Source organism: Anabrus simplex, chromosome 1 (assembly GCF_040414725.1).
Source record: "Anabrus simplex isolate iqAnaSimp1 chromosome 1, ASM4041472v1, whole genome shotgun sequence".
Classification (NCBI taxonomy): Eukaryota; Metazoa; Arthropoda; class Insecta; order Orthoptera; family Tettigoniidae; genus Anabrus; species Anabrus simplex.
In genome coordinates, this window is record NC_090265.1 from 407501973 (window position 1) to 407516652 (window position 14680).

Sequence of the window (14680 nt, forward strand, 5' to 3'; positions counted from 1 at the left end):
CAGATTTCCCAAGCTAGCAAGTTGTTGCTACTGAGTATATGATTAGCACACCAGCAGCAAACCGTAAGCTTCATGGGTAGCCGTGGTCATTAGGGCAGCATAGTTTGCTGCTAAGTAGTTTTTCGTGGGTTCGAGTCCCAATAATCTAACATTTTTTCACCTTGTAAATGGTAATCGGTAGGGTACTAGAGGTGATAGTACACATTTCCTAATCATTAAAATGCGTGTCAAAAGCGTGGGTTCTATTCCAAATCTATCCGTGACGCACATATGGAGTAAAGGTATACGACGTTGTTCATGGCGATTCGTCCGTCGAATGAGGATGTTGAGGAGGTTATATTTCTTTTACTTCATAACAACTTGCTACAAAATTATTTACGCTAAAGTGAGATAAATGCTTGCCAGTTACTATTCTCACATTGTATTGAAAAGAAAGAAACTAACTACTTATTCAATGATCGAACAATAAATTGAATTAATAACATTATTGATCCCACGCTGCATCAGTGGCATTAATTACGAATATAAACTTTACTTTCGTCATAACGCGCAACCTCGTAAATAGTACTATACAAAAAAAAAAAACATAACCTGAATCTTAACTTTTGCGTCCAGGTTACATTTTCAGTCTTTTCATTTTCTATAACAGTTTCAGTTTCGTTATACAGTTAATTAATTTTAATATTTCTTCGTATGTGTATATTCTGTTTTTGACCTGAACTTCCACATTATAGCTTAATAAGAGTCTGATATCGGATTCTAGTAATACAATTTCAAAAGGAATAGAGCTAAACAAACGAACACACCAGGGAACACGTATACCACCGCGCTAAATTTCACTATATTTTCAGTAACCTTATTACCAACCCAATAAAAATGTTACTACATCTTCCGCATTACAATACCGTCGTTAAAATCCGTTGGTAGTACGCAAGAAAATATTTAACTTCTAGTTTGCGAAACTGCAGCCTACGTATCTGGCTGTTTTTCTGACAGTTGTCCGACTCGTTGGCTGAATGGTCAGCGTACTGGCCTTCGGTTCAGAGGGTCCCGGGTTCGATTCCCGGCCGGGTCGGGGATTTTAACCTTAATTGGTTAATTCCAATGGCCCGGGGGCTGGGTGTTTGTGCTGTCCCCAACATCCCTGCAACTCACACACCACACATAACACTATCCTCCACCACAATAACACGCAGTTACCTACACATGGCAGATGCCGCCCACCCTCATCGGAGGGTCTGCTTTACAAGGGCTGCACTCGGCTAGAAATAGCCATACGAAATTATTATTATTATCTGACAGTCGTAGTACAGGCCCTTAGTGATGATAACCACTTAATGGCTCTATGATTTAAAAAAAAACCACACAAAATGATGTAATATCTTTTTCTTTGCAAACTTCGGTATAATTACAGCCCTATGTGGGTGAGGGGGGTGGGGAAGTCAGTCATTTACTGTAATTAAGACTGTGAAGCAATTATAACCATAATTTTACTAATTACTTGTTAAAACAGTAACCTGTAATTGTAAATGAGTAAAATATTTCTCAGGTAACTGTAATTCAGCCCAATTACTTTCTTCTTGTGCTTTTCATATCACTGGAGATATAGAGAATACAACAGATAGAAAGTATTTGAAAATAAATTTACATTTTTAAATAAACAGCTGGGGTGTATATTCTAGATATGCAATAATCTTTACTTAAAAATACTAAGATTGACTTTTTTTCCATATTGGAAGAGTCTACTTCCAAAATCACATGCCTAGATAAAAAATATTTATAATTATTTATTAGAATTAGATTTCTGGAGAAAAACTACACAGTCATGAAAATCAAGGGTTATGAAATTGACCTACAACACAGAACATCTCATTTGTACTTTTATACACAGACCTTTTAGCATGTTTAGTGTACTTGTATTATAGATTGCTCACCTATGTCACTCGTAATATTTCACTTTTGTTTGCAACATTTTGAGCGCCATAGCACCTTACCTAATTTCAACCACACATCATACTGTAAATTATATATTCATAAGGTTCTTACTGCTTTGAAACATATTTTAGGATATCGTCAAATATTGTGTATGTTTTAATATGGCCGATGATGACCCCGAGTAGGGTTGAAACTAGTCCCATGTAATGTAAATAACATTGTAAATACAACTATGTATTGAATAGGTGGAAAACTCTCCTGTTTATAATTTTATATGTCAGTCATGAAAAGTAAACATACAAGAATCCATTGGCATTCAAAGCACTGAAGATGAAAGAAATCATGGCAGTTGTGTAAGGATTGTAGGTGATTCTATATTAAATATACAATCAGACTAAATGACTGTAAAATATCATTTTAAACAAAATTTAAGGTCACCATTGACCTAAACTACCATAAGAAAGAGCCTGTTATCCTGAGGGATCACTGGCCTGGTTTACAGTTATATGACAAGAAGGCTCAGGGGTATAAGGAGTTGGCCAAGAAGTATTAAGCTTTTCATTGGGAAAATATGGCACAGTATTCCAGACTGAAATGTACATGCAATCCTATGGTGTTCACAGGAAAACACAAGAAAAGCTTTTAAAATCAGAAAGATTCATATATTTTTAGATAGTCAAGCAGCACTTAAGACTTTATTGAGCCCTAAAATGACTTCTAAATTGGTAGAAGAATGCCCTGTCAAACTTTTGGAGAACACAATGATGACAAACTCTTCTGAGGGTACCAGGTCACAGAGGCATTCAGGGAAATGGAAAAAGCTGATGAACTTGCTAGACAAGGATATGTAAATGCTTAAACAAGGATATGTAAATGCTTAATTGGTCTAGAACCAGCCCTTGGAATACCTCAGTGTTCCATTACGGAAGTCATGAGGAGCTGGTTCAGAAGAGAACGCCTTAAAAAGTGGAAAGCAACAACAGGCATCAAACATGGGAAACTATTTAATAAAGGACCACGTAAGAAAACAACTGAAACACTACCGGTACTTAAGTGTAGTAGAACTTAGTTAAGATTCTTAGTAGCACTCCTCAAAAGACACGCACCTCTGAAGAAACACTTAAATAAAATGGGAATTTTAAAGATCAACCTAGAATACAGATTATACAGGAAGGAGTCAGAAACAACCAATCATAATAATCTGTACATGTGAGGATATAGACTGTAAGAGGTAGAACATATTTTCAAATGAGACTGTCAAACCAAAAAAACCAAAAACAGAGTCATCACTGGGAATGTATATGCAAACTAAGAACACAGGAATTATGGACTGGTCAATTCCAAATAGGGTAATACAAAAGACCAATAGGCTGCAGTACGTCCAGAGAAGTACTGATGGACCTTTGTTAAATAAGTGGGGAGCAAGGGTGGAGAAAAGAGAGAGAGAGACACACAGAGTGCTTAATTATTACTGAAATTCAATCATATTCTGAATCCTACTAGATGCATAAATTTGCTAATTCTCTTAAATACTTTTACAACTATTATATCATCAATTTAGGAATTATAGATAATGTTATGATCTTTCAGAAACAATAGTTTAATATTTGGAAATCCAAACAATAAGTATCAATACTCACCAGCAGTCATAAAGAATGGGATACGGAATTTTCCTGATATGACCTTTGTGCGTAATGATTGTAACGTTGAACCATCAAAAGGCAAAGCACCACAAACAAGTACATACAACACCACACCGAGACTCTGTAACACATAAATTGTATTGTAAGTATATTGATATTATAAATCATGTGTTGTTAAATTTGAAGGAAGAAAACTTTAGAGGAGACAGCTCACTGATAAGTTTGCAGTGGAATTAGTTTCATATTCTTCTTAATGAAGATTTATTTTTGTGTACTGGTCCCAGAATCAACCACACAATGAATAATTTACAAAACTTCGTAGCTGCTGAATGAGCAACATCCCTTCACCACGAGAGAATCTTTATTGATTTATTTATTTATCATATGGCTTTTATTGCTGGGAGTGTCTGAGGACATGTTCAGTTCGCTTGGTGCAGGACGTTATATCTGACGACCTGAGCACCTTGACGTGAGATGATGATGATGAGGGAGGGAGAAGGTGAAACACAGAATCGGCACATAGCCTAATCCTATCGAATATCACCAAGGGGTCTGCTCAAGTCTTAACATCTCCATCCAACTGATAAATCACCATCGACAAAGTCATATGCTCCCACTCCATATGAACACTGTGGAGAGGTTTGGAATTGAATCCAGGCCTTCCGGCATTCAATCTAGTGATTAGAAATTGTATACCACCACCTCTCCTACCCTGCTGGTCAACATTCTGATGGTGAAAAATGTTTCGCCAACGGGACTTGAACAGTTGATGGCTTAACAATCATGGCCACCAGGCAGCCTGCCACAAGAGAATTATGAAGTGGTACCAGCAAATTCTAGTTCTCAAAATCTCTTCCAAGCTACACCTGGTTTATGCACGACATACTTACTTCATGAATGGCAAACTGGCATTACTAGCATAGTTTCTATTGAAATACTCTAAGAAACATGGTTAAATTCTTACAGAGTATTCATCAGAATATAAAACCTTAGCATACATCTAGGGATATACAGTCTAATTTAGGATACATTTTCAGAAATAATTATCCCGAATGAAACTTAAAAAATGATCCTGGGGTACATAACAAATAACTGGAAAATAAATAAGGCCCAGAAACAGTCATGAAAATTGGACCAGATCATCTTATTTCAAATTCATACTGTCCACAAGGGTAGTCTGAAAAGGCACTGCCATCCAAGGGCAGAGTTCCTAATTGCTGTTTAGTGATGGCTACAATGTATTGATCCAAACATACCATGATATTTTTGTGCATAGGTGTTCAAAACCAGAATCCATCCTTCCATCCAGCACATAAAAGGTGGGCGGGCCATCCTCAGTGTTGGAAAGAAAATGCTAAATATCATTATTGATCAATTAGCAGTTCATAGCCAGAGAATTCATATAACTAATTTCGAGTCCATAATCGACAGTCCTTCATTAAGGGTTGTGTGTGTGGTTTCTTTTTTAATAGCTACTCAGAAAACTTGACATTTTGAGAAGACCTAGTTTTGTTTCTTTAGAAGAAACCACAACTGATCTAATAGTAGTAAAAGTTTTGAATTTTATCAATGCTCTTCTGATAATTTGGTATAAGATGGCTCACTATGTGCTGCATGAAAGTCTATTTCTTCAGCAATGAATCAGATAGTGTTCAATACCAAAAGAAAATAACAAGGGCATCAGACAAAAATAAGAAAGAGGAAAGATATTCATAAGAATTTTGTATTTTTCCTAAAAACATGATCAATGAAAGCCTGGTGCAGAAAGACAAAATTGAGGTGAGTATCAAGAAAGAACCATACATGAAAAGAAGGCAGAAAGGATGCAAGAGGTCATTAAAAAACATGAAAGAGATGGAAAAAACACAAAGCACTTGTACAAATACAAATATACATAACTGTATGACTTACAGTACAAACAGCATAGCTGACACATATGCCATTGTTTTATATGGCTGTCAGAACTGACTGAGTAAAACTTATCAGGATGTAAAAGTCTAAATCAAATTAAGCATAATTATCATAAGAGGTTATACCACACTCAAACATTTTTGCTTAGATGATATGGGCACTGGAAGATTTCAATGGTTTAAACCACCTGCGACACAGAAGGTTACATAGTAGCTCCATTTCTTATTCCGCCTAATTCCACATCTATCTGTCATGCCATTTTTAATTGTGTCAATTTCAGAACACTTAGTGAGTCTGCTCAGTCAACCAGACTGACTTTCAGGCACAGAGTATTTAAAAATAATAGCAGGTATCTCTATTAAAATGATCAGGTTTCTGTATATTTCCACTAGTTCATAATGATTCTAGCCTGATTAAGCCTATGTGGTAAAGAGTTTGAGTATGTTGGAACTGAACATCGTGTCTGGCTGTGTGAGATATCACATCTGCTTACCGTTTGTATGCATCATTTCACACAGTATAAACCTAGAAGACTATCGTGTCCAATATTCTGAACTGTCAAGACATAAATAAAAAAATAAATAATCTCAATTCTAAGGTTTTATGACAAATCTTTATAGGTAGGATGGTTTATTTCTTGATAAAATTGAATGTTTAACTATAATTGAACCCTCACCATTGAAAAGAACAGTATAACCCCGATTTCGCACGACATCTATTTAGCATAAACCTGCATTTAATGGAAGAAATTCCCAGTCCCGAAAATTATTCTGTAAGAGCAATGCAAATTTATATTGGATTTAACATAATTCACAACAGGATAAATCCCCAATTGAGCGTTACGGAAATATTAAAATTCTCAAATATTTATTTCTATTTGTTTTTGTTATGGGACATTAAGAAACTAAGAAAAAGATGTCATAAGCTTGCTAAGGATGGTTCAAGGCAGAAGAGGAATTTAGAGCACAGATACTTAGAGTTTAAGTGAGATATCACACTCGGATACACATCCGACTGCAGTCGTTTAAATGACAATGTTATTATAACCTTCGAAAATTCCTATATTAATCTGTGCTATATCCTTCGATTACAATGAGAAACCTTTTACTGATTCATCCGTTATTACAGGCAAATTCCGGCATGTTAGTTTTTATCTGTTATCAGTATTCATACACTCTACTCCAGTGTTTATATTGAATGCGATTGATCATCTTCCGAATAGATTCCTCGCTACACGTGAGCAAGTTGATCTTGAGCGAGCCTGAACTCCCCTCACAACTCAACTGGTGTAAACAAACATTGGGATAACATGTTTTTACAACAAGTGCAATGACAGCAGTTGTTAACTCTTTAGAAATGAATAAATAAAAAAATAAATAAGTAAATAAATAATTTTAATACTATGGACTGAAATAAAATAAGAATGTGATATACTGGGCAAATTGGCCATGCGGTTAGGGGCGCGCAGCTGTGAGGAAATAGTGGGTTCGAACCCCACTGTCGGCAGCCCTGAAGATGGTTTTCCGTGGTTTCCCATTTTCACCTTAATTAAGGCTACGGCCACTTCCTTCCCACTCCTAGCCCCTCCGTATCCCATCGTCACCATAAAACCTGTCTGTGTCGGTGCGACGTAAAGCAAATTTAGAAAAAAAAATTAAAAGTTATATTTCTCCTTCTGCTCTGCATAAAATTTCAGAGGTTAGTTTATGCACTTTTGCTTCTTGTTAAATTTCATAAAGGCTGTTCCCATGTCAATTTATAGTGAAAATGTTATCATTATTCTACAGGGAGCTTGAAATATGTTTTCATAATACATGGGCAGTAAACTTAGGTTAGTGACACCATTTGTCTGAAATAAGAAAGTGGAAATGTTTGCCACAAACCTCTGGAGAGATGCTATTACAACTTTCAAGAATGAAACTGAACATGCGTGTTCAGACTATTAGAATTAGAAAATATGTGCTAATGAGCAAGCAGCAACTTGGAAATGTTTTAACAAACCGGTTGCTGTTTCATACCAATTTTAATGTGTTGCAAGTTTGGTATCTTTCCCGACTTTTATGAAAAATAATGTATAACGTTATAAGAACAACCTTAAACCGAAGCAGTTTTGCATTCACCGACAAAAATCTGTCAAAAGGAAGGGTTAACCATGAGCTCACCATAATAGCAAACATATTCCTGAATACCAATGAAAACAATTTCTTAAACAACTAAGAGACGTAGAGGGAGACAAAGTTTTACACAGACCGGCAAAATCAATGGATCACTTGAATTTTCTAAGGAAGAAACACGTTAAATTGTGAAACATTTGTTATTATTTTCATGAAAACGATTATATAAGTAATATTATCTCTCTGTTATTGCAATTCAGTTGGGTTCATCAAATAGCATAGGTCTGTTATCTGATGATAGTGCAAAGGAACAAATAAATAAATAAATTTATTTATTTATTTATTTATTTATTTATTTATTTATTTATTTATTTATTTATTTATTTATTTATTTATTTATTTATTTATTTATTTATTTATTTATTTATTTATTTATTTATTTATTTATTTATTTATTTATTTATTTATTTATTTATTTATTTATTTATTTATTTATTTATTTATTTATTTATTTATTTATTTATTTATTTATTTATTTATTTATTTATTTATTTATTTATTTATTTATTTATTTATTTATTTATTTATTTATTTATTTATTTATTTATTTATTTATTTATTTATTTATTTATTTATTTATTTATTTATTTATTTATTTATTTATTTATTTATTTATTTATTTATTTATTTATTTATTTATTTATTTATTTATTTATTTATTTATTTATTTATTTATTTATTTATTTATTTATTTATTTATTTATTTATTTATTTATTTATTTATTTATTTATTTATTTATTTATTTATTTATTTATTTATTTATTTATTTATTTATTTATTTATTTATTTATTTATTTATTTATTTATTTATTTATTTATTTATTTATTTATTTATTTATTTATTTATTTATTTATTTATTTATTTATTTATTTATTTATTTATTTATTTATTTATTTATTTATTTATTTATTTATTTATTTATTTATTTATTTATTTATTTATTTATTTATTTATTTATTTATTTATTTATTTATTTATTTATTTATTTATTTATTTATTTATTTATTTATTTATTTATTTATTTATTTATTTATTTATTTATTTATTTATTTATTTATTTATTTATTTATTTATTTATTTATTTATTTATTTTCAAAGAAGATTCTGAGCCAAAGCTAGTTATGGTGCAATACAGGTCTCTTGCTTAGATAGCAGGAGCAGTTTAACATGTGAGTAATCTTCAGCACAACCATACAAAGTTGTAACTACAGTACAGTGCATAAGGTAGATACCTGCTTGTTTTATTGCTGTCACTGTGTAAATAATGTATGATGGAACAATTTATGTTAATACATGCAAAGATCTCTGGAAAAGGTGTGCTTTCTACTGAAACCTCGATTTAAGGTAAATCCCCATTCAAGGTTTTTAAAAAATCAGTTCTCTGTAAAAACGTTACATACGGGTTCTACTGTAGATGGAAAGTAAGCAATAATTTCATTTGTTGCAATTCCTAGTCACATTCATCATCAGCTCTTCACTCAAGCCTCCTAGCCTTATTGAAAAAAATAAAGTTTTCCCTTCCTAAAGCATAACCTCTCTATTCACTAGAACAGCATCCAACCTTAGCAGAGTTATGCGTCAGGAAACTAAAATTATTAATTGATAAATTAACAAACTATTGGTAATTTATTTCTGAACATATACTATTATTTATACTACTACTACTTTACTTTTCCAGTAAACTCTTCTTTAAATTCTCAAAGTTCAAGTCATTAAGCCAGAGGATACGTACTTCTCTTGTACTCTGCAATCCTGAATAGGTAGTAAGACATTAGACTAATAATCACGGATGTATAACTTTTTAAAATTCCCACCTCTGTAGTTTTAGAAACTTCAGAGTATATTTTCTAACCAGCAAGACAAATTATAAATTAAAGATGATATACAGTATGACATTACTGTACAGGATGAAAAGGCTAGTTTATAGCAAAAGAGAAAAGAAAACAATTAACATTGCACACAGCAACATATCTTGATCAACAGGATTGTTTTTCACGTTACTGTACTAGCTTATTTCTCATAGTTTGATACTTAAAGAGATCTACTACAAAGGCATTCTGATGAGAATATGGATGAATTCATATTAATTAATAATACAACTGTTATGACATTCTCTTTAATTCACTGAAAATGATGCTTACCCAAATGTCAGTCTTGGGTCCATCATACTTCTTACCCTCAAAGAGCTCAGGTGCTGCGTAAGGTGGGCTGCCACACCACGTGGATAACAATTGACCAGGCTGGTAATGATTACTGAATCCAAAGTCTGAAAAGAAAAGAAAGATCATGACAGAAAACAGTTCAATTACAAGCTCAATGTTTACTCTAAGGTTTTGAACACAATGGAATATACTGTAAAAACATGATACATTTAACATCCACCCCAGTGTATGATCAGCAAAAGATGTCCATGAAACAAGAACTAGACAGTATAATTTTCTTTTAGATAAATGATGTGAAATCCAATAATTAAATCCTCTTCCTGTTTAGTTTCAGTACAAAGCTCACAGTATTTGCCTAGTGATAGGAACAAGCGTAGATGAAGATGGCAACCATGCCCCAATCATTCCCTAAAAATAGTCCCTTACCACAAGTGAGAGGATAATTACTTTTTTGTAAACATTTCATAATTAGCAAAGCCTTACTGAGAGAAGGAGGCAGTAGATTACCATGCCATTATTTCTCAAAATAATGTGAAACCTGTATATGAAGAAGCAAGAAGTTGTTCTGGAAAATCCTTTATCTTATAGACAGATATAATGGATTACAATTGGAAAATATGAACGGATCTTGCATTGAAAAGTGCATTTGAAGGAGGATTTGTAAGTACTTCCATGCTATTTGTGGATTCTTTCTGTGTTACCTACCTTCCTTTGAGCAAACTATACCATACCTCACTGACTGAATAGCATTCAGTACTTGTTACCCAATGTTAGAATCCATACAATCACAAACAACAGAACAGCAGTTACAGTGACAAAATATGGAAACATTCAATATAGGCCTATTATGCATGCGCTTAGTGTATGGCTCCAATGGAGTGTATGGTAAATACACAAATAAAACAACTGAGCAAGTTAGCCATGCGGTTAGGAGCGCACAGCTGAGAACTTGCATTCAGGATATATTTTCACACCAGGCAAATGCTGGAGCTGTACCTTAATTAAGTCCATGGTCACTTCCTTCCCACTCCAAGCCCCTTCTTATCTCGTTATTGCCATACGACCTACATGGGTCTGTGATGTAAACAACTTTTAAAAAATTAAAAAAATAAACATGGACACAAATAGATCTGAGCCTAGTAGTGATAAAAATCTACTTAACCTTATCAAGTATAGGAACATTCCGGCAGGACAAGGCCTGTTGCACACCCCCAGACTGACCGGAATGGAAGAGAAAAACCAGAGGTTCTGGAGGTAAAAAATGTCCTGATTCCAAATTCTAGAACGAGAATTTAAGAGATCTAATGTGAGATGAAAATCCCTCACCAACTGAGATACAGAGAAGTTTTTATTAAGCCTGATGTTGGTACTGGACAAGAACCATCTGAAAGAGTAGGGCAAAATTCATACCATACACTGGATCTCTTCGTAGTGTTTTGATGCTAGTTGCTTTACGTCGCACCGACACAGATAGGTCTTATGGCGACGATGGGACAGGAACGGGCTGGGAGTGGGAAGGAAGCGGCCGTGGCCTTAATTAAGGTACAGCCCCAGCATTTGCCTGGTGTGAAAATGGGAAACCACGGAAAACCATCTTCAGGGCTGCCGACAGTGGGGTTCGAACCTACTATCTCCCGAATACTGGATTCTGGCCGCATTTAAGCGACTGCAGCTAACGAGCTCGGTAAAGTGTTTTGATGCACAACATAAGATGTTGAAATACAGTAACAAAAAATTGCTAACATTATGTTGAATATCATTAGGATCCAGTTATTACCAAGATGACTTCCTTCTGAAACCCCTTGTTGGAAATAGGATAACATATTGTGCAGGCAGTAGTCCTGATATAGCCTTCCCTCGAATAAACAATATAAGTTATTTTTACTTCCCCCTTCACTAAACTTATTACTTAGAAGAAGTTTAGTGGAAAGCGGTGCAGGTACTCGTTGAACCGTATATCCCCCCCTCTCTTCAGGAATTTCTCACGCTGGTGTATCATCTCTTCGGCCACTGGCTATCCACAATTTACAAATATCCTCTCTGTTTGAGAATGTATAAAATTAAATATTTCCTTTCTGGCCAATTTTTGTGTAGTACATTTTTGTTCAGTACAATATTATTTATGTTACAAAACTTGCCATGTTTGTGAATGAGTGATATTATTAATAAATGTAACAAATTATATGATTGTTGAAGTTCGTTATTGGCATTTTCATTAATTTGGAAATGTTTTCAGTACTTAAATCAAATAACTCTGGTTCCACACGTCTGTTATCTCCAGATGACCAAGTTCATATGTTCATCCTGAGTAGCCTATACTGATCACTGAGTTGTATTGGTAAAATCCAGTTTTGGTTCTCTTTAAGTACAGTTATTTCAGTACCGTACCAACAAAAGTGGCCCATATTGAAGCGGGCAAGAATCTAGGTTGAGTTGCATAGGCATCCCACATTTTCAACTGAAGTCCATTGAAAATACAATTTAAAAAGGAGTGTAAAATCCATATTCACAGTATGATTTTCAACCTTGAATCAGAATGTGCAGATACTCCTGACACCACAAGTCATACTAGTGGGTAAAATTATTATAAATAACTTGATTGGTAAATCCTCATACATAACTTACTATGACCTGTTTTAAGTTAGAATAAAATTACCTTCCCTTAATATATTAATCATACTGCAATTGAATTTTAAAACATGGCAATAAAATGTAATTATAGGATAATGACCCTACGTCAAATATTGTATGTATCTCAATAGTTTATAACTCTACCTATCATAGGAATCCCATTCTAGGAAGGTGGAAGTTGGACACAAAGGTTTTTAAAAAACATTTGAGGTATTCAACTGAAGTCAATTGGAAAGTACAATTAAAAAAGGAGTGTAAAATCCATACTCATGGCATGATTTTCAACCTTAGGTATTCATGGGAGTAAGTGAGAGAATACTCTTGACCTCATGAGGCATAGCTTACATAGGAACTGTAGGCCAGGGCCTCTCAAACGCCCAAAATTTCACACGTGCGAAATGAGGCGCAGAGGCTCTTTGCACCGTGCATCGGTCCGACTCGGCTCGGACCAGCGTTTTGTCTCGGGGAGACTCGGCTAAGCTCGGATCAACTCGGATCAACTCGGCTCGGATGGTGGAACGCTGCAGAAAGAGTGAGGAAGGGGAAAACAGGTGGAGCGAGAGACAGAAGCTCAGGAAATGAGAGAGATAGAGCTATTGCTCAAAATCGAGGAGCGGGAGATCTGAACTCTGGTCAACCTAGCAAAATCGTCTTATGCACTTTGTGCCGTGCAATGCACCCTGAGAAGCCCTACTGTAGACTATTGTTTTAATTCATCTCAAACACATAGGATACTACCGTAAAATCTTGATCTTAATGAAATGAAAAATTATTTTCAATAATTCAGATAAGAATAACGCACAAGAAAACTATACAACAGGCAATATTTTATGAAAAAATTCGAACATTTGCCAGTGTATATTACTTTGTCTTGATCCATATTCCAGGAGCCATCTGTTTGTGATACCATCATCCCTTCAGCAGGCAATGAACATACCAGCTAATTTGATGTCCATGTTGGCATCTAGCAACAAATTTTCAGCCTTGAGATCACGATGTACTACGTTGCGCCGATGGCAGTAACTAACGGCCGCCACAATTTGATGAAAGACACGCCGCGCCTGCTTCTCGGTCATACGGCCATTCGCTACCAGGTAATCTGTTCAGGGAACAATGGCAAGAGGTCAGTTTTAGAAATTATATATAAACAATGCAAAGCAACATCTAAGTTAAAGGAATGTAAAAAAACAACAACAACAACAACATTTGAAGGTACGAGATCAACGTTTTGAAATAAAAAATTCAGCGTTTTAATTTGCATATTTAGCACTTTGTAATGTAATTTGTAATTTAGTGTTTTATAACATTTTGAAGAAAAACATACTATATTAATGTGACATTGCAATGAGCTAACAGTAAAAAAAAATGCGTAAGTATAATACAATTGTACATTTATTTTAAAATGACACGGGATGAAGTGTAACAGAGCTAAAATACAAAATACAGCAATGCAAAAACAGAATTAAAAAGAAAATATTCAAAATTAACTTACAGCATGTTCATAAATACTGATGAAGAACATCGTAAAGCTGTGAACATTTTATATTGTATGTACTGAAGTATCTTTTAGCAGCGTCTACAATCTTGGCAAGACCCCAAATATATTGCAGGGCTGCCTGGACAGACTCTTCGTATTTGAGTTTAACAGCCAACAGAAATTGCATTCCTCGAATTAAGTTTCCAGAAGAAAAATATGATACAAAATACGAATAAAGATCCGTCGGTTTCGCATTCATATTGCATTTTAGGATACATTTTACATTTTATCTCGTTTTCAAAATGTAGTAAAAAGTGGTTTGTAAATCTTAAGAAATAAAAAAATCACAAAACTTTGTAAGCACTTAAAGTAATATCGCTATTATGAAAAATCACCCCGACCCCCACCTAGAGATAATATATTTAACACACTCTACCCAAGTTTCGTAAACGTACATTTATAACAAAGAGATACTTTTCGTTTAGTAAGCGAATTATAAATATTTAAAACAAAGAGAAAAATGCACCTGTATCTAATTTCTTCATCATCAAAGCTGCATCACCTCTGAAAGTACATTTTTTATATCGCACAACAGGACTGCAACAAGAGCAGGATAAAGGAATACATAGCAATTAATTTGTATAAATCAAACTCGCTCATATTATGGAAACAGTTCAACCAGCGAAAGATCTAAATTCTTGGCAGATTTGAGTGGGTTACTGCGGAATTTGTAACTAGTAGCATC

General features: G+C 33.9%; 1 protein-coding gene across 3 annotated transcripts in view; it reads right to left on the minus strand.

Annotated features, from left to right (window-relative positions):
* The window catches only part of LOC136856864 (serine/threonine-protein kinase SIK3), a 677731-nt gene that overhangs the window by 94588 nt on the left and 568463 nt on the right, over window positions 1–14680 (minus strand). For all 3 annotated transcript variants that reach the window (XM_068224993.1, XM_068224992.1, XM_067135068.2), the window contains 3 exons: window positions 13396–13557; window positions 9807–9931; window positions 3576–3699 (listed from right to left, as the gene is read on the minus strand). In XM_068224993.1, the coding sequence (XP_068081094.1) occupies window positions 3576–3699; window positions 9807–9931; window positions 13396–13557 (411 nt within the window). The remainder of the gene's footprint in view (window positions 1–3575; window positions 3700–9806; window positions 9932–13395; window positions 13558–14680) is intronic.